Source organism: Labrus bergylta, chromosome 8, assembly GCF_963930695.1.
Source record: "Labrus bergylta chromosome 8, fLabBer1.1, whole genome shotgun sequence".
Lineage (NCBI taxonomy): Eukaryota > Metazoa > Chordata > Actinopteri > Labriformes > Labridae > Labrus > Labrus bergylta.
In genome coordinates, this window is record NC_089202.1 from 26,276,199 (window position 1) to 26,303,984 (window position 27,786).

Genomic DNA, 27,786 nt, shown 5'->3' on the forward strand with positions numbered 1-27,786 from the left:
ATTTTATTATTTTTGTTTACCCAGGTGCCATCTTCAGATATTGATCAGTCCAAACCCTTCCCTAGCAACAAAACCTGCCCTGCTTCCATGGAGCGGGCAGATTTATGTCCAGTGTGATGGTCAACAGAAAGTAAGAAACACTTACAGATACAACCTTTACAAACCTTGAGTCTATCATGAATGTTGGATGGTTTTGTGAGGAGTAAACGAGGGCTGATTGTGCAATGTGACCGTGGTTCAGTTGATAAAGGTCCAGATACGTCAGGACCTGGCTCTGGATGTGTCTGCGGCCCCAGGAGACACAACTCTGTCAGCACTGCCTCCTCAGGCCGCCACCCCAGTGCTGCCTGTAAGCAGGCTGCCCACCAATCCCATGCTACCTTCACAGACCCCACAGGCACCTCAAGCCCTGGTGGAGATCAGCAACAAGACCATCATCTTCCCCAACACTCTGTCAGGGGAAACATCAGGTAGGGAGGTGACCGACCAGAGGACAGAAGATCCTCTGTTCATCTAACTTGGGCTCTACTCTACTACAGCCAGTCGTAGAAGCCTTTAAAAAATATTTCATATACTTTAGACTGTTGGGGTTTGGAGTCATACTCTGTAGGCAGCTGTGTTCACTCCTGTAGGAGATCAAACTCTCTGTTGCTCCTCTACTTCAGACGCCCAGCTGGAGGTGCAGAATGGGAAAGTGGAAGTGCGCTGGTATCTGTCATCATTTGCTCCACCATATGTCAAGGTGCTTTTTCCTTCATTATTTTTTTCTTTCTGTCAACTCTTTCATCCCTGCTCATTGTTCTCTTTCTGCTTCTCTTTTTGTATTCTTTCTCCTTTGGGAATAAACGCTTTTATTTGTTTTGTTGTTTATTTTTAAGTTTGTATGAATTTACTTTGAGACACTGTGAAGTTAGCTCCATTCTTTTCTTTGTTCTTGTGAATCACGTTGGTAATACGTTTATTTTGCAAGTCCTGCCTCCTGACATAGTTTATTGATAGTTTTTTTTTGTCTTGCCGTTGTGTGGTTGCAGTCACTCAGGTCCTTTCTCTCTCTCCTCAGGGGGTTGACCACTCTGGAGATGTTTACCGGGCCACGTACACTGCTTTTAGATGCACAAGGATCTCTGGCACTCTGGGAGCCCACGAGAAGATGCAGGTAAAGCATATATATTCAACTCACCGTATTTGGAAGAAGACATTTGAAAGGGGAAATGACTACTGCATATGTCACGTTTTGTTTTGTTTTGTTTTTAAAAAATAAATCTCGCAATACAAGTAGTTTTTTATTTCAAAGGTCCAACAGTACCCCATGCTCCTTTTGAAAACTGAACACTAGGTTCGGATTAGACTACCAGATGAAAAATGTTCCGTCCTCAAGGTCAATATTTGATCCAAAAAATGCTGCATCTACAACCATGATAATGTTAAATTGTACAATAATTATGGTTTCTGGATTCTTTGACTGTTTTGTTTGCTGATTTTGTTTTGAACTTTGCATTTACAAAACATGTGGTTAAATTTGTTGGGATTGTTTCTGCGAATCCTTTTCTTGCTCTCCCAGGTGCCAATTACCTTCCTTCCCAGGGACAGAGGGGACTATGCCCAGTTCTGGGACTTGGAGTGCCACCCTGTGTCTGAGCCACAGCAGAAAGCCAGAATCCGCTTCCAACTCTGTGGCACTGTGAGAACATTTTATTAGTTTGAAGGATATTTAACTAAGCTTCGATGTTTGTTTGTGTACGTACCTTTTTCCGTCAGACTATCTTACTTTCTATAAAATACTACTTACGTTTTTACCTTTGGGCTTTAGCTGCTGTTGTTCAAGAGGTTGAACATCCACTTATCTGAAGATCTGCCAATTTAATCCAAGCTCCTCCAGTCTACTGATCCAAGTTAATTTTGGCAAGACACTGAACTGGTGTTGACACGTTTGTTTTGATAGTAGTAAAATTTGAATGATTTTGATACCTGTTTCGATATCACAGCAACAAAAGTAGAAGTCCTGTAGAAGATAAATCCCGAGAGGGGAAAATCCAATTTTACAATCTGTTGTTGAACATGCTACACACATATGCGCAAACAGGATCCTGTGGACGTGCACTATTGGAGAGATATCAAGAGTGAGGGGGCTGCCCACAGCGAGCCCCCCTGGACTTGTGTGGAAGGGGGGTTTGGTGCTTTGCTCAAGGGCACCTCGGCAGTGCTCATGAAGTGAACTGGCCCCTCTCCAGCTACCAGACATGGAATGGTGCTGCTCCATATGCTATGCACCAAATATTGATATACTGATTTATTATTTCTTGATTTTATTAACCAAAAAATGTTGACAAACTCCTCTCTCTGCTTGGTTGAAAGTATGACGGAACGTTTTGCAAGTTTTTAAAAAACGTTTTAAAGCTTTGGTACTTTGCGATACTAGCGATCATTCAAATAACAGAGGTTGTATCATTTTAAAAACACTTGGTATCAAGGTATCTTAAGTTTGACAACCTTATATTGTGCCCTAAGTGAAAGCTTCAAGTATGTAAATATGTATGAGAAAGGGCTGAATGGCAAAAAGTGTAGAGGGCTTTGAGTGGTCAGATAATCACAAGTACTGTCCATTTACCATACTTACCTTACCTTGTATAAATATATTTCTCTTATTCATGTTGTGTTTCACACATTTCACACAGAAACAAAGCAGATTTAAAAATCATTATCAGACATTCTTACATACGATTGTCATCCAAATAATTCTTTTGATTTAATCATAAACATAACAATGTGTACATCACCATTGCTAACTGTGGAACACCTCCCTTAAAAAAACACTACTGTTTGTCATCATCTTCATCAGTTTGATGAAACCAGCATGTATGGCAGAACCATGACTATGGCTTTGTAGTTTAAGTGACAGAATTAACAAATGAGATAAGTGGGTTTAGGGCTGGCAAGGAGAGCCACCCTGCTGAGACGCGCCTGCAGGCTTCATCTGAGCCATTTTGAACGTGAAGTATTTTGACAGACTTGTTTAACTTCAGCGCCTACACTCCCAGTTAAAGGGATGTTAGATGGATGGCTCCACATGAGTAGCTTAATCGGCTATAATGGCGTTATTTGGTGTAGTGTTTAAGTGTCTTTTAAAAAGCTTTAGTCTGTTGGGTGTGATATACTTGGAAGATAGCTTCTTTTTTGAGGTATTACAGAAATGGAATCAATGTTTTATCATGAGCTTACTAGCCAACCTCCTAAAGTTTTTGTTTATCTATCTAAAGGGAACCAAGTATGGACCGGTGGAAGGACCACACGAAGGAGACTGCTCTCTAGTGAAGACTGAGGCCACAGTCAAGACCAGGAAGAGAGCTGAGGTCTCAACAGTAAAAAACAGGTGAGACTTGCTGAGCTACAACTAACACTCATATGACCCTCACAAGGATTCCAGTGAAGGAGGGAACACAACAGCAGTGGAATGATTTCTCACTTCAGACTTTATTGGCTTTATTCTTTTAAACAATAGAAATCTCACTCTGTTGGCTGAGCAATTCATGGCTCCAGCCATGAACCACAGGGTCGAGTCCTGGATGTGGTTTCATGTGGTTCCCAATATTTTTTTTTTCCTTCCCCCTTTTGTATGAGGAACTTTTTTTTTAGAACCCATCATCAAATCATCTTCTATCATTGTCCGACGACGATATATGCCTCTCTGGGAACAGATGCTAATTTCTTTCTTGTTATTATTTAGCCTGTGCCTCTCGGTTATAATGGTGAAGTCCTCAGTTAGTGTTGAACGATTCACAGCCAAGACTTCCTTCTCTGTGTGGCGTTTACATTACAGACATAAACCGCGTCACCCTCATTTCTTGGTCTTTAACATCCCCCAGATTAGTGCCTGTTCATCTGTTTCTTGTGAGTCTCAGTACAACAGTAGATAATAGTTCCACAGAGGCTTCAGGTGTATGACCAGTTTTTTTTCCTGCAGACATTAAAGACTGCTTATAACTAACTAGTAAATACATGCTCTGTGTTAAAATATTATATTATGAGAGGTGCAAAAAAGCTACAACACACATGGATGTTTATAGAATTTGTTAGCAGTTTTCTTCGTCGGGGGACTAAAATCTCGGCGTTCAGCACTTGGTACATATTTAATGTTGTTCGAGTATGTTTTCTTCCTATGGACATTGTGTTGATAGTTATTACTCCCCTTTTTAAACTGGCACTATTTGTGTTTCACAGCCAGGAGGAGGCTGTGAGGAGAGGTGTGTATTCTCCACAGGATCTGTACACCTTCCCAGCCACACGTGCGGGTGAATCCAGCACTCTGAAGGTCAACATCCGCAACAACTCTTCGGATACACACGAGGTGAGGCGTGCCTTATACTCATGAAGACGAGGGAAAGAAAAATCATTAAAGAAAGTGAGCTGCAGTACATTTGCAGCTCTAGGTTTCTGGAAAGATAAAACCATGGGGTTTATAAAATATTTTTGAATAGGTCTTTTGAATTTAGTCTGCTTTGTTGCCTCTGGAAGTAAGACTTTTCATCTTCGACTTTTTTTTTTTTAAAACATTGGACCTCAAAGCTTAAGTATGGATAAAATGCCTTTACTAGAGTATGTGGCTTCCAAATGGGGACATTTTTCTGAGCCGGACAGGAATGGCAGGCAGGACATAATGTCAGGTGGAATTGGGAGAAATCTTATAATGCCTGGAGCAATCCCAGTCAATGAATAAACTGCAGAATATTTATCCGCCGAATTGTTTCTATTTGCAGAATATATATCTGCATAACATGCAGTTGCTATCTTAGTAAAAATCACACTTTAGCTTTGTGCTACTAAACAACACTCTGAATATTGTCATCTTTATCTTGATTTAAAGAAAGAGCATGATAATATTTAAACATACGAATTCAGAGAATTCCCCCCCAAAAAATGATGGTAGGTGTGCAGCCTCTCCTGATTAATGTAGGGTTACCCTCTCTGTTATTTTCTTTTTGGCATTATGTATTGCTAACATGTTTTTAATTGTATTCTCTACCCACACTCTGGTACTTCTACAATGTCATTTTTTTAATTCAGCTCTACTGTGAGAAATGGAGTGTATATATATATATGTGTGTAGAGTGTCATTCATTATTGCTAATAGAAGTTGCACGCCAGACTGGATTGCTTCGTATTGTAAGCAAAATGTAATAACCACTAACAAATGCCACTGTGCTCTGCATGGAGTTAATATTTGATGTGTGGCTTCTCTAATTGACTTGCAGCTGAAATTTGTAAACCCTAGGGAGCCCTTCCACATCAAGCATTCCAAATATTCCCTGAGGTGAGTCGAATGGTCATTATCCCTGACAGAAACTCTTCATTCTGTTCTCTGCAAAGATAGACACTTAAGAATACAATGTTTTTCATTTTTTAAATGAACCGCCACCTGTTAGTGTTTACTTGTTTCTATTTTTAATCATATACTGTGGAATATATTTATTCATAAGTTTTTATTAGTAGTCTGTTAGATATCGAACGTCAAGTCAGGAATGGTCTATGTTTGTCAAAACCAACTTCTTCATATAACTCTGAATTTGTATAATGCTATGTTTCTATTGTTAATGCTCACTATGGGAGGTATTATGAGATGTTGGCACCCAGAGGATGATTGGAAGGTACACCCACTTGAGTCTTTGGGGAGCACTCGTGTTTTGCTTCACTGCTGAGGCCTTTGGGTGAGGTTGCCTGGCCCCAGGTATCAGCTGGGCTGTGCTCTGTTGACGTGTGTGGAGGCTTCAGAATGTGTGCTGTGCATTGTTGAAGTAAGAAATTAATAGAAACAAGTTGAGAGTGGTACAACAATTTAAATATAGAAATTGCAGGATCAAACAGAAAGCTTTGGACATGCTATTGTGTTTGAATTGTGTCATGTAGCTCCACCCTGAACCTGACACATCCCTGCAGTATGAGTGTTGTGAACCTGCTGGTTGTGGATTTGAAGCAGTTGTGTGGTGGTACAAGCTTAATGTGTCTCTTATTACGTTATGCTCTCATTTTCACCTTGAGATGTTCCAATATTATTCCTTTCTGATACCTAAAGTGCATCCAAAGACTCACATCAATAACCTTTTTTTATTTAGTGTCCTCATCAGTTTTCTTTGTTTAGTTTCAGAGAGAAAGAAACATTTGATTTGCTTTTGGAAAGTGTTGTGAATGATGAATACTGAAGGGTTTCTGAGCTGGAAACAAGCAGCATACCTAGACACAACTCTGCTAAAGTTAGCTGCAGCTTGACTCATAGGCCCTCCAGATGTGCTGTAACTGCCAAAGTGTCAGAGAAAGGCTGATCTTTTTTTTTTTAATGTGAAACTGCCTCATTCAGTGTTGCTGGCTCACTCTAACCTTACAGTCTCTGACAGCTCCACACTGTTGAGTTTCCTTTTCGTCACATGATAAATTAGTTGAAATGATTTCTTCTGTGCGTCTAATAGCTGCAATGATCTGAACACTTTTTTTAGTGGCTTCACAGCACAAGTCGCTCTAAAGGCTACCGTTTAGATCTGGGCTTATGAATTAGTTTTAATTCGTTTTTTAGTCTTTTCTGGAGAGCTTTACTTTCAGTATTGGATCATTCAATCGCCTGGTTGACTCAACAATACCTCATCCTGCATTTTAGGCTTTCTTAGAATCGGAGGCTGATATTAGTATTGGAACAACTCTATTGGCACCTCATCCACACAATAGTGATATACCATTGCTTTCTACTCATGATCGAAAACATTTTGGGTCGTGCACATAGATATGAGTTCTGTGTTTTCATTTAAGGATACTTAATACTATTAGCAGAAGTATAGTGCAGTCCTAAAGAAGCATATTGCATTCACTTGAGAAAGTAAAAATCTGCTCTGATTTTCTTTATTATCAAGATAATTATCTCAGAATTAAGAAAAAGTCTTATCTTCTTCTGAGTCTAACAATACAATCTACACGAGCATCTCCACATTACTTAAACCCAAACCCTGATAATCTCGGTAAAACTCAACAGGAGTGATTTTAGCTTCTTAAGGGACTAAAGAAGAGATTCTGACACTGGATATTATTTTCTTTTTAATTCAGAAAATTGAGCAGATGTTTATTTGCTTTTCTTTTTATGTGAACATGCATGTGAATCTGTGTTGATGTGTTTCTTCATACTTACTCACAATTTAAAATAACTATCTATTTGTAGACTCTTAACTGTCTGTTCCTCTTCCACACCCGTTAGATCACAGCACTATCTGAAGCTACCTGTCCAGTTCAAGCCCAGTACTGCAGGCAGACACACGGGCTTGCTGCTCATCCAGTCAGAAACAAGTGGAAGTCTTGTTATTCAGCTGACCGGTGATGCATTACCTTGAACTCACCATCTACCAACTTACGCCACCTCCTCATACCGACTGGGAGGATACTGTACCAATCATCATGGAGCAGACACGGGGTAACAGAGAGAACTGAAGGAAAAAAAAAAAACCCAATCAAATAAAGGCTACCTTGAAATCTGATGAAAATCTTCTCTCTCATCATATTTTCTGACGTCGACTGTAGCTGTTTAACTGGAGATGACTGAGACCTCACTGCCAACACGGACCCATCTGCCTCTGGATGTGGCACAGGTGTCCTCAGTTAGCCTGTGAAAAATGATTGTGCCTGTTAGTGCCTGAAGCTGAAGGATTTGGTCAGGCTGGCTCACAATTATTCTGCACCAGTCTTGCATTTCTGGGACTTAAAGATTTTTTGTCACTTGACTCTGGATCTGGTGTTTGTCTTAACCCCCAAGTCATGTCACAAGGCAGCATTGTTGTTGCTTTGGCCCCTGCCAGACAGTACCAGTTAGACTATGTTGGGGATTACTTTGAGTTGATCACAAAGGAATGCCTTTGTCTCTTGTTTGGTAACCCACTGCTAGGATTCTTTTGTTTGTTTGCCTCTGGAAAAGGTAAAAAATATGTGTTTTATTTCTGGATAAAAGTAAAAATCTTAAAAACAGGACATGTCATGTTTCTCCCCCTAGTTTGACACCAGATTAAAAAAAAAAAAAAACGTGTCATGAACTTGTGATTGGAAAAGGACAACCAGAAATGTATGAATTCATTTTTCCACCATATAATCTAAGTGACTCCTCATCATGCATCGCCCACCTGCAGTAACTTTTATCAGCACCATGTGTTGACTTCCCCAGCAACCTCCAAGGCTCGTTCCAAGCAGTCCAGATGCATTTCATTTAGTCATGAACAGGGCAGCTCGCAGCAACATCGGGATGCTTAATGATTGTTATTACATGCTAAAAGTGGTGGGCTTTTGTTCGGCAGCTTGCCAGGCCTGCTTAGTATGGTTACCATGGCAAAACAGTGTTAATCACTGCTCCAGTCACAGAAAATTAGCTCCCCATTTCCTCTTCTGGCTCTTGGGCAAATGGCCAATATTGCTTTGGGGTATTGGAGTTACATCCATAACGGGTTTTGGCACTGGAAGGGCATAGGGAGAGTCAGGTAAATGTGATCAAGGATGTACTGTTAAGCTTGTCGGTGTCACACATTAGAAATGAAAAACACTAGTGTAACATTTGATGTTCGTGCTTGTAGATAGAGCTTAAATAAAGATTAAAAAAGCAGGCTTTAGGCGTCTCTCAATGTACCCTGCCTACTATCCTGACATTGTTTGAGTTACAATTTGCACATTCTTTAAATAGTATATAATGTAATATATAATTGTATGTACACATTTTGAATAAAGTTTGTGATTATGAATATTGGCTTTTCTTTTTACATTTTCTGTATTGTTGTCGGTGAGGCAGACGGTTCCCAAAAAAAGTATTGATGGAAGAAATATAACAGGAAAACATTTACTTGTGATCTGCTTGGGAAGGATAAGAATGAGGTCACCACTCACCTCACCGCTGACCCGACGAACACAACATGGATATGGAAACTGAATATTTCTTCAGGGGGTTACTTTAATATTATCTGTAAACTCTTCATGACCTTGTTTTTTACAGATTACTTTGAAAAACTGATCTTGTTTAAAGTCCCACTTCACATTAAAAAACAAAACGGGTCACTTCACTTAAGGCGCTTCAAAATTCTCAGCTCAGTTAATAGTGTTTCTTGATTTTTGGGCCACTCCTTAAACTGCATGTTGAACTTTATAGGACTTTATTTCCTGGAAGTATTTTTGTAAGTATTGATCTGAAAGAGACTGTAGGAGAGTTAACTTGGAATAAAATTTCTAAAGTGCTTTTTAACACAGGAATAGATAAACCACCAAGCATCTCGCTTTATTCCTTTTTTTTTTAAATTTAATATTTTACCTGAAAATGCTCATATTTCTTTAGGAACACTTGGCATGATATATAATATGACAGCTGATAATTACAGATTTTTTCCCTCAACTGTTTATAGGTTCTTGCTTTAAATTACACATATATTTTTATTCTTAAACGGGTTATGTACATTTCTTGTATAAATCTATTTTTAATTGCACAGTTTAAGTTTGATTCATCTAGTGGTATTTAAATCTTTTTTCGGGTTAATATGTATGTGAGGGGGGGTGTCATGTTTTGTGGTTTAATTTAATGTTTCATGTCATGTACGTATTTGTAACCTGCTACTGGATGCTTTGAATTTCCCTCGGGATCAATAAAGTATCTATCTATCTATAAACAGTACAAAGGAAAGAACGTGAATACTGGTATATAGATTCAAAAAGTAAAAACCAAAACTGAAAAAAACATGTCAATGCCAAGATAAAACTACAGACGTCTTAAATGGATAAGGGTGCAGTGATGATGAGTTGTTCCTTTGACCTTAGGTTGTTTCATTGAATGTGTTCCTGTAATAATCCATTATTTTGTGTGAAAGAAAAAGAACTGTGAGCTGAATTAAACTGCATATAGAAAAAAGAAAGGAAAAGTTCTGAACCTTAGAGCTATTTTTTTTTTTTTAATTATTAAATGAAACACTTTTATATAAACTGCTGCATATATGTATGATTCTGACCTGTGACCAGAACAGTAACTTTTAGTTAGACGGCTGCAATGCACGAAGTGACCTGCAGGTGTCGCCAAAGGCTCGCTGGAGTCGCGGCTGTCAGCAGCGTGTCCTGTACAGTGGGGCAGCTGAGCTTTATTTTGCTTCCCAGACTGGAAACCACTGTAGTGCAGTTGGACTTGACGTATAGCAACACAACATCACTGACTTTTTAACAGGCAGACACGGCGACTTGGCACGTTAGCGACTGCATTTACAGGTAGGAAGCAAGTGACGTTTTCTTTAGTTTTTACCTCTACACTGATGTATTTTAATGCATGTAATGCACGTAGGCGGCGTCAGAGGTGTTGGTGGTCGTGCTAGCTGCAGAGGCTAGTCGGGCTGTCCGGTGTCGGGTCTGACTTCGGGCCAGACAGTGGAAGTTGCTGATGGGAGTTGTTGGAGCTGCTTTCCAAGCTGCGCCAGACAGCACAGCTAAGCTAATGGCTAAGTTAGCAGCATGCAGGCTAGGCTCCCATCCATCCACAGGGGGCCACAGCAACCAAGCACCGCTATGTCTCTGTCTGCCTCTCCCTCTGCCCATGACCCCCCCTCCCCCCGTCAACATTTAATGCACTAGAGTGAAGACAGACACAAGTGTTTTATTCTGTCTGTCTTGTTGTGTCGTTGGCTGTTTTCTCCTGTTTGGTGTGGTGGACAAGCTAGCTGCAAAAACTGGATTAGAAATGTAATACCCTGAGGTTGTCAGTCATGTTTAAGGGCTGGGGGGGGGGCTACACAACTTTTTTTTTTTATGCAAATGAGGCATGCATGATGAGGCAGGTGTCACCAAGGAGCTGCATGATGCTGACCTGTGTGTGTGTGTGTGTGTGTGTGTGTGTGAGTGCTGCAGGGTGGGTCAGGCACCACCATGTAATATCAACATTCATCCACAAACAGCCTTTTTTTTTTTTTAAAGATCTCACTAAAAAAAGTTCATGATAAATATTATGTATGTTTATAATAGTTGACACTGAAATTTAACAGACTCAGACATCTGCAGACCCCAGATAGTGCAGTGCGTGTCTGATCATATCTTACAGGTGTTTAATTCTACATTTAAGTGTTTTTTTTCAACCTTGTCAACCCAATTTCTCCTAATTTGTGATTATCTTTCTATTTCTGTCTCAAATGTAATCAATCAATGAATCAATCAATTTTTATTTGTATAGCGTCAACTCATAACAAGTGCTATCTCGAGACACTTTACAAAAAGCAGGTAAAAGACCTTACTCTTTGTCTGTTAACATTACAAAAGAGCAGGTAAAAAGACCTTACTTAATGTTATGTTAACATTACAAAAGAGCAGGTAAAAAGACCTTACTTAATGTTATGTTAACATTACAAAAGAGCAGGTAAAAAGACCTTACTTAATGTTATGTTATAAAAGAGCAGGTAAAAAGACCTTACTTAATGTTATGTTATAAAAGAGCAGGTAAAAAGACCTTACTTAATGTTATGTTATAAAAGAGCAGGTAAAAAGACCTTACTTAATGTTATGTTACAAAAGAGCAGGTAAAAATACCTTACTCTTTGTCTGTTAACATTACAAAAGAGCAGGTAAAAAGACCTTACTTAATGTTATGTTATAAAAGAGCAGGTAAAAAGACCTTACTTAATGTTATGTTACAAAAGAGCAGGTAAAAAGACCTTACTTAATGTTATGTTATAAAAGAGCAGTGCTACGTCATGCTGCCTAGCAATGCATTTACGTCTCATGCCTGCAACGACCTGTTAAAACACTTTCCACCTAAATACATTTTAAACTATTTTTTTTTTAACCTGTTTTTACATCTCACATTGCCCAGAGGGGAAACGTTCATGTTGCTCGTCTGGTTTAACATCATTTTTTATATCACATCTGTTACAACAAACAAACGCACTGCTGGCCTACTTTTGGAAAATTTTTTAGGGTTCGTTTAACTTCCAGCAGCAACCACTGACGTCACCATGCAGACCAATGGCCATGTGGTTGAAGCTAACAGTCATTTAAAATCATGATGTGATAATATACACGACAGAGCGCTTTGTGTTCCAGCCTGCTGATCAGGTTTATATTATTTTGATTTCTGAGCTTTGTCCTCTGTCTGAGCTGCATAAAGGACTTGAGTGCATACTTTTATGTTTGGTTTATGTTTGGTTTCTTGCCTTGCTGATTTACTCTGATAGCCCCCTCGTTGCCTACCCTGACTCATGCTGAATGTTTCAGTCTGGGACCTATAGATGAGGCTCCTCCAAGCTTTAAATTCTTTTTAGGGTTTGTTTTTCGTACTGTCTGCATTGCCTTGTTGGCATCCTTCCTGTCTGTGGTACTGTCTGTGACCTACACGCGCTCCCTCTCCTTTCATGCTTTCTGTCTCATTTACCCACTCTTTCACTTCTGTACGAACTTTAGCGTAAACAGTTTTTGACAGACTCCAGCTCGTGGAGTTTGGATGCTTGTGTCACATCTATCGGCGATGACAGTAGATTTGTGAAGGTAGCTGCTGTGGCATTTCTTTGACATGTTTCCTCTGCTAGGCTGCTGCTGTGCTGATGAGGTGAGCTGGGTAGTTCCAGCTTGTTAAGCTGGGTTCAGTAAAAGGACACCTGTGGATAATGATGATGATGATGCATGTACATGTGAAAGCATGGAGACAGGTAATAATTGCCATCAAGTCAGGGTGTCGTACTGTTTAATCCTTATGGGAATTAAAGTCTTAAGAGGTAATACTGGGGTTCGCCTCAAGTGTCAATCATCTCTATGTTGACCTTTTTTTCTGTACATTATATTGAGCTTTGTTTGAAACAGGCAGCTCACGTACAGCACGAGCAACATTAGACTTCAAAGTTCCCTGAACATAATTCATTTTTGGAAAAAAAAAAAGTTTTACAATGGAGCATAATGTTTTTAAATGATCTGAATGATTCAGTCAAACATGCAGATCATTTGAGTCTGAGAGGATTATCTGATTTGATATTTTCGCCTGAATGATTTAGTTGTTATGTGGGTTGGCATGACAACATGCTAACAATATTAAGTTTTATACCAACTACTGACGTCGATGCTGATTTCTTGTCATTTATCTAAGACTTTTGTCAGTTTAAAAAAAAAAAAGAAGCAAAAGCTTCAACAGAGTACGTCGAATGAGTCTGAGGTCATATCGCCCAGCCCTGTCCGTAGAGAGGATTCTCTCCCATTGGGACTGCAGCCTGATTCTGCATTCAACCTTTATCTGAACCAAAGAACAAAACTGAGGAGGAAACGCTTTCCCTTTTTGACTTCAGCTGTGTGTGCAAGCTAAACTGCAAAGGTAAAAGTCTGTTAATACAGAAGTGAATAAAAAAAAACGTCTTTAAATAATAAAAGAGTAAGAAGGTCGAGTTGTCAGTTACCAGGCAGACACTGTGTATTATTAGAGAAGGTAATGTATTCTCTTCTAGCAGCTTGCAGTGTGTGTGTGTGTGTGTGTGTGTGTGTGTGTGTGTGTGTGTGTGTGTGTGTGTGTGTGTGTGTGTGTGTGTGTGTGTGTGTGTGTGTGTGTGTGTGTGTGTGTGTGTGTTTCACACAGCTCATTGTACGACTGCTTCTCAGAACCAGACGTCTGCGTCCATCCGTCTCTTTGTATGTCTGTCTGTCTGTCTCTTGCTCTAATGTGTGTGTGTACTTGTGTAGCTGTAACTGACCGTAAGCCCATGTGTGTTCGTGTGTGTGTGTGTGTGTGTGTGTGTTTCACCCTTTGCCAATTAGCAGCTTCTCACCTCCCGAGGCGAGAGGCTGAGTGTGTTAGACGGAGGAGAGACTTGACGGGGCTTGTCTGCCACTGACGGCTCAGCCTTAACCTGAACTCTCTTTCTTTCTGTCTCTCACACACACACACACACACACACACACACACACACACACACACACACACACACACACACACACACACACACACACACATATTCCATTATGAGCACTGAACTCTAACTCTCTTTCTCTCTCTCACACACACACACACACACATGCAGGACCTGAGCTGCAGCCAGTTGTTGAGAATACAGCCTCGTCTGTCTCGTCGCCCATGTGACACACCAAAACGACGGTATTGTGATGGTGGAGAAAAGAGGCGCGAGACGAGGAAAGACGAGTGCCAGCCTGCACCGATGTGTGTGTGCGCCTTTTGTCTGAGTTGTGCTCATGGGAGTGTTTGTCTTAAAAACGCTGTTAGTGTACCTTCAGTCATGGGTTTGGATGTGACTTTGCTACTACTTTAGATCAGTGGGAACGCAAACGTACCGTTCTCGGCGCCATGCCCGAGTCTTCATGAAGAGGTGGTCTGGGGCACGATTCATGTGCACTGGAGTACGATCTGCTCAAACTAGTAAGTGGACCGCTATGCGCCGTCGCTCTAAACGACTCCGGTCGACTCTGAAAACCCGACTCATCAGCGCTCATCTTCTGAGCTGCACGGTTAATGTGGAAGTAGGAAGAGGGCCGTTGTTGCCGTCTCGGAAATAACAAAAAAAAAAAAAATCCAAAGTTTGCGGGATGGACTCAGCCTGTGAGTGGTTGCCATGGTTGCCGCTTCTCTCTGCTTCATAACGTGCATACTGCCACCTGCTGTATGGTGTGTGTACATACTCGAGTGTACTCGGGAACAATTAGATGTTATTAATGTGAGCGTAGACCAGCGGGGGAGGGGAAGGGAGGGGGGGAGCAATCTTGCTCCTGCACAGTACAACACAGTCGTGCCTCATATGAAAACGCCGTTATTGTAGGTCTAATGTGGTCTGGTTTAAGTGACTGAGAGAGTAGTGTTGCCCTGATGGATGACGGTGGGAAACTTAAACTTTTAATCTTTAACTTCACTAGGCAGCAGTATCAGCAAGGAAGGCAGGTCAGACTGTCGATGGTATACACACACACACACGCACGCACGCACGCACGCACGCACGCACGCACACGCACACGCACACGCACACGCACACGCACACACGCACACACGCACACACACACACACACACACACTGCATCGTAAATAAGTATTAGAGTGAGTTTCAAAATGACAAATGTCTTGAGCTACAGTTTAATACAGCTTGATCTCTTACCCAGAATAAACCTGATTGTAATCCGCACCTGGTGCTCATCATGTGTTACCATGGTGATGTACCCCGGTAACAAGTGAACCAGCTTGCTTTGTAGTACTGTAAAACCCCGAGTCGTCCTTTGAAGTTCCCTGGTTAACTGAAAGTCCTGCCTCGTAGTCCAGGCCTGAATTAAACACGACAGCTGGTCAACACAGACAAATGTTCCTCTCCTTTTGTTTTTCCAGTCACACGTTCTCAGTTTTAATCTCTACGAGTGATATCTTTCAAAGATGAAGGACTTCAGAGACTGATCATAGATCTTAATAAATCAAAGAAACCAACTTGGTTAATGTTAGCAGCAGGTTTGCTTGAAGCTCATGAAACACCACCATGGAGCATCAGAGAAAGATTGATTATTCGGAAACTATGTTTAATTATTTGGACCAATTCTTATGATATTGTGTGTTTGTTTTGGAGAGGATTACACCTCCTCTGGGAATTACACGATGAACGATGCACGATGAAAAACCCAAGGACATAAAAACTGGGCTAACATTACACACACAGAGCCTTAATATGTGTGATAATTTCAGTATGTGTTATTACCTATATTTTAAAATAAATGGATGATGTTTTAGGGCTTACCACAAGCCATGTTTTGATTTTTCTTTTCTGAGTTAAATCTTTTAAACAACAACTCTTGGTTTTGGATAAAACAGCGTGATACCACAATTTCTTTTAGGTGATTTGGCAGACCATGAAAACGAAGCATGTCCTTTGAGAAACACAAGTATGATTTTCTCATTTTGACCAAAGAAATCAAAACATGTCTCACGTTGGTTTTTTTTTTTCTTTCTGTGAATTGAATATGTCTTCCCGGCCAGGACAAATCATCTATCTGGGTTTCTGACTGAATACATCCAAAATGTTGTGCTAGTCAAATGGAAGATCAAAGTGCTGCGTGAAAGCCTCTGAGAAAAGCTGTGCTTTTATTTTTAACCCCAGTTGGCGCACCATGATAAGTTGATCAAAGAACTTATTTGCAGAAACAAGATATTCTTCCACACTCCCCTGCAGAAATCACAGCATTGAAGTGTGTATCCTGTGTGAAAGTTAATCTCAACCATTCATTGAACACAGAACAGCTTGTCTTAGATATTTCTCTTTGGGTTTTTAGGACTGCAGACTGTTTGATGCCGCAGTCCTGTTTATCTCTCACAGGGTTAGGCAAATAGTTAGCTGCTGGATTTAAGCTTTTTTTGTCATTGTGAGTCCATCATCAGTTATTCTGTTATAATTTAATTATACTTTTTTTAGATATAGGCCTCCAGATGAACACTGCACTTCAAAATAGCATCTATCCCCTTACTGGGGGGGGGGGGGGGGGGTGTATTTACACAACTATAATAATGCAAGCTAATAATACACGTACTATAGATAAACCTGAACTCCCTTTTTATTTAGAAATAATCTGAGAACAACTGATTGTAATATAAAAAGCTGCATCATTTCAATCCGGCTCAACAGTTTGGTTCCATAAGTGAAAAAATCCCCTTAATTTAGCCGATTTGATTATTAGTCATAATGCCCTAATGTCATAGACTCACCACGAGCTACCGGTGTGGGGAACCAAACGAGGGTATTCGTTCCTGTAGAAGACACAAGTATGATATCAACCTCGTTTTAAGAAAAACATTGTTTATTTGGGATATCGGGGGGGAAATAACTACATTACCCAATACCCATGATCAAGTGTCACAGTGACATCTCTGATTGGTGGAGCTCGCTGTTGCCATGGCAGTGTTTCCAGCCCTTGGTGCTTGATGTGAATGGATAGTTTCACTAGCTAGTTTAGTTAGCGACCACAAAATGCACTAAAGACCTTGTCAGAGGTGCGATTGTGTTAAAACTGACTATTAAGTCTTTTTGCAGAAGAAGTAGTAGTTTTTATATCAAGGTAGCATTTTTTCTTTTGCTCGTATTCTTAAAATTGTAAATAAAAACTTTGCACATCTTTTTCACAAGACAGGTGTGTAGGTAGGCCTGGGCGATGCACTAGTTGTACTTAGTTGCCACCTGATATTAAAGAGAAGAAGAAAAGGACGATGAACAGCCAATCATGTCGCAGGGATACGGGTGGGCGGGCTTACAGACATTTAGAGAAAATACAGCCGAAATTTGCGATCGCGGCTCTGAAGGAAACGCCAAACCTACCGGCTCAAAGCAGGTGAAAACATTGTCGACAAGACGACAAGAAAGGTCGCTCAACTTCCAGAGTTTAGAGACATTTTGGCTATCTGACAAAAAACAGAGTAAAGTTAACTGTGCCAAAGAGAAGTGCAGCTAAAACAGCTAACACTTACTTTTCCCCCATTGGAAACCATAAGATCCGTTAGAACACATTGAAGGAAATAAATGTCCAAATGTCATAAACGAGTGTTAGTGTGGACCGTATTGTAAATAACATAAACTGTGTATGCATGGTGTGGACCCCAGCAGGCCAGTGAGTGTTACTCCCCAACAACAAAACTGTCATATCAGCGTTTTCCAGCTCCATGCACTGAACTCAGGAAGGTGAAATGTTTCTGTTTAATTATAATTTGTCATGTTCTTATAATAAAGAATAATTAAACCATAATGAACCATCTGGTTTCTTCAGCTTTCACTCAGGGACAAAAATCAGCTTTTAAATTCTAAATAGATAATAATTGACAATTATCGTGATAATTATCGATATCGACTGATATGACATTTGTTATTGTGATGTTGCACTGTGTCTCACTTGGTATGAACTAACTGGCAATGTGTCGGGACCAAAACATTGTTAGACTGCAGGAGTGCGCACATACATTTTTTATCTTCTTTTTTGTGTTATAAAGTAGATATTATTGGTGAGTTTGGCAAGGGTGAAATACTTATATTTATTTTTGTGTCTTTGTGCACACGTCGCACTTCAGACCACCCCTGCATGAGTCCAGTTGGCCCACCCCGGTCTAAAAAGTTTGGACACGCCCCTGTCATTAAGTAGTCCTTCACCAAACAGTTTCCATGTTTATCCAGCCTTTGACTTGAAAAGTAAATTGAATATTTTTACTCTTACTTGTGTTTCACATCGTCATCATTTCTTGTGAGTAAATACATTTAACACATTCGATCATTTTCAGGGTAATACATTGAGCAGCCCATGGGGGGGAGCTACATTCTCTGTTATGACATGATTCATATGAGGGATCTCTCAGACCAATTACTGGATTTTGACAAAAGCTGTATGACACATCTCATCTTGTGCAGGCTTTTCAGAAGACATGGCCTGAGGAAGACGCTGCAGACTTTAGTCCACAGGAGGCGACACGTGTGATCACATTTGATTGTGATGAGGGACTGCATCATTCATAAAAGAAGAAATGTTGCAGTCTTGCTGATGGTTATTGTGAATAAACAGCTCTTCTGTCATCACGATACGTTCATTTATCTTTCCCTTTTGCTTCTTTGGGAAGCCTCTTGACAGGTCTATCAGCCCCGGCGTGTTAGTGAAGAGAGACTCCCCAACATTTGGCTAATGGCTCCACAGTTCCCACACTGATTAGGAGCAGCGCACAAACTGCAGCATTAAGCCGTTGATTAAGTAGTTAAGAAGTCCTAGAAAGAACCAAAAAAGTGCTGGAGACAGCAATTCTATATTGTTTTACTCTCTTTGAAGGAGTTTCACCGAGGACATTTAAACAGTTGTGTGAAGCAGTGCTTTCACTTGCTGCTGTAGTGTTTTTATTACTGCTGCTTGTCCTTGTTTGCATAGCTGCATTTAACCTCAAAACCTAAGTAGTGATTTAATAATTCAGTTAAGTCCCTGTATGGGAGAAAAGACTGGAGCAACACAACAAAAAAGCATTGCATGTATATGTGTGTATATATTTTAACAGCATCATGGTCAAGGGGGAAAACAAGAACATGTTATCTTCGATTCCTGATAGATGTACTTTCATCTTTCAGCAGAGATGATTCCTGGTGATGTATAAAGACAATAACCTTATTCTCTATGAGATTAATACTTTGACTTACAACAAGAACAGTCCATATGATAGGCAGTTGAGTCTGCCTGTAAAGTAAAAGTATTTTTGGATTTTCATCTTAATCCATTGTCTGCTTTATTGTTCACAAACAGCAGGCTCAGTGCGGAGGATATAAGAGGATGTTAGTCAGTTTTTTCTAGAAGTCTTAGTGTGAACTGCAGTTGTTTATCTTGAGTATTGTTGCTCCGCTCTTGAATGGATATGCAGTAGAGATTTAACACACTCCTGGTTTTGTTTGCATGTGTGTGTACATACTGTTTACTTATCTACTCATGTGTGGGTTCTTTCCTGAGAGTGTGTGCATCCTGGTCTATATGAAAGTACAGCGTGCGTGTGTGTGTGTGTGTAAAAATAGCTCGGTGTTAGCGCTCTTGTTCTCATGGTGCTGGTCTGAGATGTCTTCAGCCTGCCTTTGTTTCCGCGCGGGGTTGTCGAGCAAACCTCTCACTGAAGCCCTCCGATGTTAGCAGGCTGTGGTCTGTGCATTATTAATGCAGACTGTGACTGGGCTTCACAGGCCATAGGCTACAACTTAAAAAAAAAATCAGAAGGTGGAGTGAACTCAGACTGAACTCGCAGGGAGTTTAGCAGGAGACGGCAGAGACGGGGCCTTTCTGTCTGCAGTCTGACACAGAGGTATTTTTTTTTAAACCAGGAGCTGCAGAGACGACCTGATTCCGGTGACATGACAAGTTTACTAGTGCATTTTTAATAAGCCCAGGTCCCAGGGCGAGACTCAGATGATTAAAATTAGCTCATGGGCTGGAAAAGTTTAAGATGGTGTGCCTTAGATAAGAACTGAACTGCATAAGGTTTGAACAAGCAGATACAAGGAGTTCAGATAAATTACATTCTTCATTAATGGAAGTATTCAATAAAACATCAGATAATCCTATAAGGAACATTTCAAGAAATAGCCAAATATGATATTCTACAATTCTACAATTCACTTAGCAGACGCTTTTATCCAAAGTGACGTACATCAGAGAGTAAGAACAACACAAGCAAGGAGCTAGAAAAAAAGGGAACAATGTCAGTAAGAGCAAAGGATCAGCTTTGAGTCTGATTGGACACACAGGTGCTGACAGGAAGTGACCAGAGGCAAAGCACAACATTGAGGGCAGTTCTTGAGAGCTCTAATCAGTATAGAAACCATCTTATAAGTCGTCGTTATCAAACAAAAACAATCGTCACAACCATCATCATTATCAATAATATGGAGACCATCATCATTAAGTTAGTAGGTATTCATGAAAGAGCTGGGTCTTTAGCTTTTTCTTAAAGGTGCAGAGGGACACAATACAATACAGATTGTATAAACCATAATGTTTATTATATCTGAATAGGAAGCTGTTTAAACTTCTCCCCTTCTGTTATCCCCATCTATCTCTATCTGATGTCGGTGGCTACTTTATAAGAAGTGGGAAAGTTAAGTGTATTTGCTACCGCTCCAGAGCAAAGTTCACAAATAGTTAAAAATAAGAGAGGAGAAAAAGACATTTAAATCATTATGTGCAACAACTCAACTTTAAAAGCACACAGATATTTTCAAAGCACTAAATCTGACACTTTGAAAATGCTGCTTACTAGAGGTGGAAAAAAATCGATTTATGTAAAAATTGAGATTTAAAATCTATCCATAACTAACTTTTTTTTTTTTTTTGGGGGGGGGGGTGTAATAAGTCACTCCCTGCTAACTTAAGTGCTAAAGCTAGCTCTCTAACTCAGTAGAATGCCAAATAGATCAACAAGAACTTCAGCCAGTCTCACAGATGACTGGAGTAGATCCTGAAGTATGTACTCATTCAAAAATAGACTTTGAATCATGAATCCAGAATCGTTAAAGAGGTCATATTCTGCCCTTTTTGGGGTTCATATATTTAATCTATTTACCTACTTTTGTACGTTCACAATAGCTAAAGTCTGAAAAAAGTGTCTGTTTTCATGTCCTGCTCCTCCTTGCTCCCTCTTCGCTCTGAGTCCGTCAGCTACGCTCTGTTGAGCCCACGCTGTTAGACTCCACGTGGGCCAAGTCTGCTCTGATTGGTCTGCCGATCCGCTCAGTCGTTATTGGTCAGTTGCTCAGCACGCGTCTCGGAAATTTCAGCATGAGCTGCTGGGCTTGCAACAACGACCCAATTAGATCAGTGATCTCACACTGACAATGACGCCGCACTGACACATTTTTTTCGAGGTGGGCTAGAACCGAGCGTTACATGCAGCTAATGCTACAGCTAACAGGAGGAGGTAGGAGAAGCCGCGTTTCCACTGACTTTGAATTTTTGCACATAGATGTGCCTAAACATGCACAGGACACTTGGAAAACACACTAAAGGGCATATAAAACCAGAAAAAGCAGAATATGGGACCTTTAAGGATCGAAAATCGATTCTGAATCGAATCGTGACTCCAAGAATCGAATCGAGAGACACCCAAAGATTCCCAGCCCTGTTGTTAACACTGGTTTGGTGATACAATGGTAAATGGACTTGCGCTTGTATAGTGATATCTACTCAGAGAGCTTTGACACCACAGGTCACACCTACACATTCACACACAGAGACAGAGGCTGCTGTAAAGTGACCTTCAGAAGTAACTAATCCCATCCATACACACTCATACGTTGACAGCGTGTCTTGCCCAAGGACACATTGGACATGTTGCTGGGGATCGAACCCCCAACCTTCCACTTGAGAGACGACCAACTCAACCAACTGAGCCACAGCCGCCCGATCAAATCAGTGCTAGCTGCTGTCGTCAGGTAATTCTTCAAATTTAGTGCCACTACTCTCTTCATGCACAGCGGGCTCGAGTTGGACGGTTTACTTTAATTCAGTTGCAGCTCCCCCACATTTTCTGGGGTTTACCGTATCACAGTGACTAAGTAAAAGTCACGTCGTAGGGCTTCAGAGTAGCCACCTAACGTGGGGGAAGAGAGGCGGCCCTGCCCACTCATAGGACGCTGCTTGTAGAGCCAGTGTCATCAAACATGTGCAGACTTTCCAACTGGAAAGAAAATACTTTTTTTTTTGGTCTTGAAATGATTGGAAAATCTAATCATCTTTGGGCTGCATTTCAGAATGGTGATCATTCCTACAAACGTCTGCAAACTAAGGGAGGGTGGTGGCGAAGGAGGGGAGGCTGAAGGACAGAGGAGGTAAGGCCAGAGGAAGGTTGTTTAGTGTGACATCTACTCAGAAAGTCATTTTTAATACCCCTGAATCATTTGGCATGACTTCTTTGTTCACCTTTATGTCCATAACTGTGCACTGTATACATGACCTTTAGATCACACAGATATTCAGTAATATATTATTAATACGTACAGTAACTTGAATAATGTTGACTGCAGAAAGTCTATGGTATGTTCCACTTTCTTTATACACAAACTTTGAGTTAGAATTGCTCCACAACATAAATCTGAACTCTGATTAGAACTGTTTTCTGCTTTGATCTAAAGCCTCTATATTTATTTAATTCAAGCTGGCATTAAGAAGTTATTTGACTTGAGAAACTTTCAGACACTCTTTAGTACTGCTGATGCCTCATAAATGCAAATGAGCATGATGACATCATTTTGCCCGAGGACAGGAGCATTATTTTTAAATCAGGAAAAATCGAACTAGTCAGCATTCTGTATGAAACGCACGGTATAGAAGAAATAAAGCTCAAGTGGAATAGAGTTGACTTCCTTTCTGGTTCCCTGTTTAAATGCAGAGAAGGTGAGAGTTTGTTTTGTGTTTTGCTTACTGAGTTAAAGACTGGGTTCTGTGACTCTGGAGAGGGCATGTTTCATCTCAGCTGCCAATCACGACACAGCTCCTCCCTCAGCTCCCCCACAGCTCCATCTTTCGTTTGTTACTGTATGTGACGGCTGCCCTTGGTTGTCTTGATTTGTGTGTTGGGTCTCTGACTGAAAAGCTAAAATACAACACCTGGTAAAGTTTCCTGTTTCCCGAAAGTCCCTCATCAGTCACTTGAACTAACAAAAAGGAAATGGAAAAGTGATTTACAGTTTACCGCAACCTCAGAAATCATGTCATGACTTAATATGAACTTGGCATTCAATAATTATTTTTATATCACATCCCATTGCATTGTACTGATTGCCATTTTACTGAATGAATTGATATTATATCATATATAATCAAATGCCATATATGTAGACCTGGTAATTATAGTGGATAAGTAAAATGCAATATTTCAATATATTAGGAATAATGGCCAAAAAATAATCCTGCATTCAGACGTTGGGATACCTTTTTGAATCTTTTTGTGTTCACAAGATTAAAGTCATTTTTTTGTGATGTTTTTGTGAAGTCAGAACGACTTCAGGTCACAACCTTATACAATTTCAATAATAACACGAGAGAAAAACCTAAAAAAAAAAAAAACATTTTAATATCAAACCAACATTTTATTTTAACTGCTGCTGTTCATATTATTGGTCAGTTACAGGACCAGCACTTAGTCAGGGTAAGACCTTGTTTAGAAATATATTGCAGTGGGGGCGCAGGTAACCTAGTGGTTAGTTTACCCAATGTACCGGGGCTATAGTCCTAGAGGCGGGCAACTCGGGTTCAAATCCGACCTGTGGCTCCTCTCACATGTCATTCCCCACTCTCTATGTAATGTGTTATCTCTGAAAGGCCAGTGGAAACTCAGACTGCTATACAGACTCGTACACATTGTGTGCTGTCTCTTCAGTCGATTTGATGTTCTTGTAACTCAAGTTGATGCTATACTTTCCATCCACAGAGCACTTTGGTGGATGCAACAGTGGGATTTGTAGTTTTTTTTTTTTAATTTATAAAAAGCCAAAAAAAAAATAATTAGAAAAAAAATACATGTTTCACTGTTTAAAACCAGCGTTCATGCAACCTGAAGCACAATCAGTGTCTGTCAGTTATCTGGTGCAGTTGTGTTACAATAAATGAACTGGCGAATAATAACATTTTTAGTTTTAAAGGGATTTTTTTAGGCTCGTGGGCCTTTTTTCTCTCACCTAAGATAATCCCACAGGAATCGCTTTGTGAAATATAATTATTATTCCATGTTAAAAATAATTAGTAAAGGTATATTTCACAAGGGGCTTTGATTTTGAAATTGGATTAAAACCAAAAAAAATGTGTTAAAAAAACTCTTCAGGACTAGCTGCTAATTCCATTCCTCTCAGACTTTTGGCTTCTTTGGTGGCCAAATTACCCAACCTGTTACCGGGCAGCTGTTCTAAATGAGATATGTGTTGTTGCTTTGCAGCTAATGGTTTGTAATGAGGCAGCCGATGTGGGTAAGTGTAGGCTGATGTCGGCTCGGGTTGGATTGTGTGTGTAAATGTGCGATAACTGGTTCCTGAGGGCTTCTGGAAGCTGCCGGAGGTTAGTTTGGGTTACAGGTCAGTGTGTGTGTGTTGCTGTGTAGGAGGGATAGCTTCACAGTCACTGCCAAGACCTTGAAGGAAGTTTTCACTGGCTCTGAATCCACGGCTTTAATTGCTGGGAGTCTTTGTGAATACCAAAAGACAGCACTAACTCACTCCCTTTCTTCTAGTCTCTCGAACATGCCTCTCTCTCTCTTCTTTTTCTTTTCATGTCCCTCTTCCTTTCGTTCCCTATCAAAGAGTTTGAGTGTGTTTACATCCTCAACTTGATGATGGACGGTGGGTGGTGCAGTGAGCAGCTCTCTGCAGTCATTATGACAGTGGATTGGAGGAGATTCACTTTTTTTTCCAGGCAGCTCTTTGTCTTGCTGGGCGAGTTGTTCTTTAGCTCTATCGGCCAGCAGTCGACTCATTTCAGTCTTTGAAGTGGTGTACTTCCTGTGACTACTCTTCTCCTTTACTTTGAGAGAAAAGGTGGTGTGATTTAGTTTGTTGAAAGTGCTCGCTGAGATTTAATTGCAGAGGTTGTGTTAGACTTTGTCGCTGTCTTTCATTTGGACGGACAGGGGATGAAAAAGCATCATTGTACTGCAACATTATAAATACATCCATTCATATATATATCTTTAAAAAAAATGAATTATGATTAAATAATGAACATCAGAATCAGAAATCGACCCAATTATTTTTTGAACACCTCTTTTCACAATCAGTACTTCAGCTCTCCAGTCTTTGCTCACAAAATACAGTGTTCAGAAGCTGGCGCCTGTTTGCAAGTCGTGTGAAGCCCTGATGTAGACATGCAGAAGGTCAAAGTTTTTGGTACCAGTTGCTTTTATTCTTTATGTTGAGCTTGGCTTCACATGTTTCAAGTTCAGCTTTATATTCAACACAGAAAGATAAGACGTCGTCAGTCGTCACACTCTTGGAAAGATGTTCCAAAAGTAGTTCTATGTTGATTATTCATCTAAAAGAAATTGTGCGTGCTTCCCAGTAATGTTAAGTGTTGTCATTCTTATATATGTTATGGACGTTAATGGGTGTGCCATCTCTTCACCTCCAGCAGTGACACATTGGAGCTTACATTGGAGAATTATGGTGAAGATTCACTACAGAAACAAGTCTTATTATCTGTGTGTGTGCGTGCGTGCGTGCGTGCGTGTGTGTGTGTGTGTGTGTGAGTGATGCCACTGGTTTGTGAGGAGCACTGCAGTCTTGTCTTGCCAACTATTCTGAAGTTGGCACTTGGCCAACTGTGACAGTACTTTCTGGGGCGACAAGTCGAACACCACACACACACGCACACACACGCACACACACACACACACACACACACACACACACACACACACACACACACACACACATTTAGACACATGAGGTGATGGAAATGCCATAAATCTGTCAGTGAGGCTGAATGAGCTTAGTGCCACCAGGGGGGAGTGTGCTCCTCAGCGACATGTGCACTATAAAATCCCATGGACTATAAAAGCGTTCTGTCATGTGGAGCCGAGTGTGTACGTCTCTGTCTGCACGCACAACAAGTTCCAGAAATAACACACACACACACACACACACACACACACACACACACACACACACACACACACACACACACACTTTCACACTCACAGTCTGACTTTTTCTTTGTCTTTGTTTTGCAGATTTCTTCATTTAATTTTATCTCTGTTTTCTGCTCTCAGTCTGTTCGTCTCTGTATCTGTGTTTTCATCCAGCTATAGTTCTTCATGTATGCATTTTATATATCAAAGTTTTCATTTGATGTATACATCAGAATTTAACAGATGGTAGAAAACTGATTTTTCTGAAGGAAATACAATAAACGTGTAGTTCAGGAGACTGAAGGAAAGGTAGGATTTTCAAACACATTACAGGGGCTCTCATGTGACACAGTACTCGTATTTGCCTCCTTAGCAGGTGCGTATTGGATTTTGTCAGGTATGTAGATTCACTTCCTGCAAGCAGAAGGTAAGCTTAGTCACATTCCTGCTTCACGGTGTTGGGATTAGGATCCATTTGTCCGTCCATCTGTCACACTTTGCTTTCTGTGCACAACTTACAAATGATCCAATGCTAAATGATAATTGAATCAATGGTCATGTAAGGTAACACTACTCCAGAATGAAATACACAACCTGTCGTATATACTCACAGCAAAAACTGCCATGACTCTGAATGCCAGTCGGGGGAATGATCATTGATTTGAACACATTACAACAGAATCCTTCCAAGTTCAATTTAGTGATTTGTGATTTTTTTGGGGGGTTTTTTTTGTACCAGGGTGTAAACATGTTTTATCTCTGCTGTAATAATGAGCACTTTGGGGTGCAGATGGCTTAGCGGTTAAGTCGTGCCCCATGTACGTAGGTTGGAGTTCTTGAAGCAGGCGGCCTGGGTTCAAATCCGACCTGTGGCTCCTCTCCTGCATGTCATTCCTCACTCACTCGCCCAGATTTCTACTCTATCCACTTTGCTGTCAAATAAAGGCGTACAAAAAGAGAAAAATAGGGCACTTTAAAATGGGTGCTTTTAATTGAGCATCCTGTCCTAGCAGCTGTACGAACTGCAGAAAAAAAGCCAATGCACAGCTTTTTAAATAGAGTTACAGGTGTATTTCTTTGTACTCCTGAAGGTTACTGACTTGAAATTGAACAACATTTCGGTTGTCTTTTGCTGTCCTTGATCTTTTTCCCTGCATAGCTTTGGATGATTTTAATAGTCCCTAACTCGTGGCCACTTGCATCAGGAAATGTCCGACTGTGGATCATTGTTCCTGAAGTGTGTTATATGTAAAGCTTTGTTTACCCCTGCAGGATAGCCGCTGTTTAGTTTTTTAAAACAGAGGAGAAATGACAGAATTTTTAAGGAGGACGTCTTTCTCATGAAACTTTCAACACCAGGATGTACACGCTTTACTGGGATGAAACACTGCACTGAGAGAGAGGGAGAGAGAGAGAGAGAGAGCGAGAGAGAGAGAGAGAGAGAGAGGAAACAAAGTAGAGCAAAAGGGCAGCAGAATAATTTGAATGTATAGTATGTATAAATAAAAAAAACATGGCATTTAGCTATTCTTAATAAAAGCAAGAGGCAGAGTCTTTTGCATGTAATGAATAAATACATTTGAAAACTGTGGGTAACAAAGTCATTAACATTGGACAGAAACTAGGAGAGATGTAGCAAGGGAAAAGGAGTGAGGAGATGATATGCTATGTTCACTTCTGCCCTGGTGGAG

General features: G+C 40.4%; 2 protein-coding genes across 2 annotated transcripts in view; both read left to right on the forward strand.

Annotated features, from left to right (window-relative positions):
• Positions 1–8,753, forward strand: part of cep192 (centrosomal protein 192) — a 39,333-nt gene extending 30,580 nt beyond the window's left edge. The window contains exons 44-52 of the mRNA XM_020638527.3: positions 25–130; positions 242–470; positions 666–742; positions 1,061–1,156; positions 1,562–1,681; positions 3,258–3,370; positions 4,219–4,345; positions 5,250–5,308; positions 7,232–8,753. Coding sequence (XP_020494183.2) covers positions 25–130; positions 242–470; positions 666–742; positions 1,061–1,156; positions 1,562–1,681; positions 3,258–3,370; positions 4,219–4,345; positions 5,250–5,308; positions 7,232–7,364 — 1,060 coding nt within the window. The 3' untranslated portion in view covers positions 7,365–8,753. The remainder of the gene's footprint in view (positions 1–24; positions 131–241; positions 471–665; positions 743–1,060; positions 1,157–1,561; positions 1,682–3,257; positions 3,371–4,218; positions 4,346–5,249; positions 5,309–7,231) is intronic.
• A 1,361-nt stretch (positions 8,754–10,114) lies between these two features.
• The window catches only part of LOC109987407 (low-density lipoprotein receptor class A domain-containing protein 4), a 218,436-nt gene continuing 200,764 nt past the window's right edge, over positions 10,115–27,786 (forward strand). The window contains exon 1 of the mRNA XM_020638479.3: positions 10,115–10,251. The gene's annotated coding sequence lies outside the window, so the exon portion shown is untranslated. The remainder of the gene's footprint in view (positions 10,252–27,786) is intronic.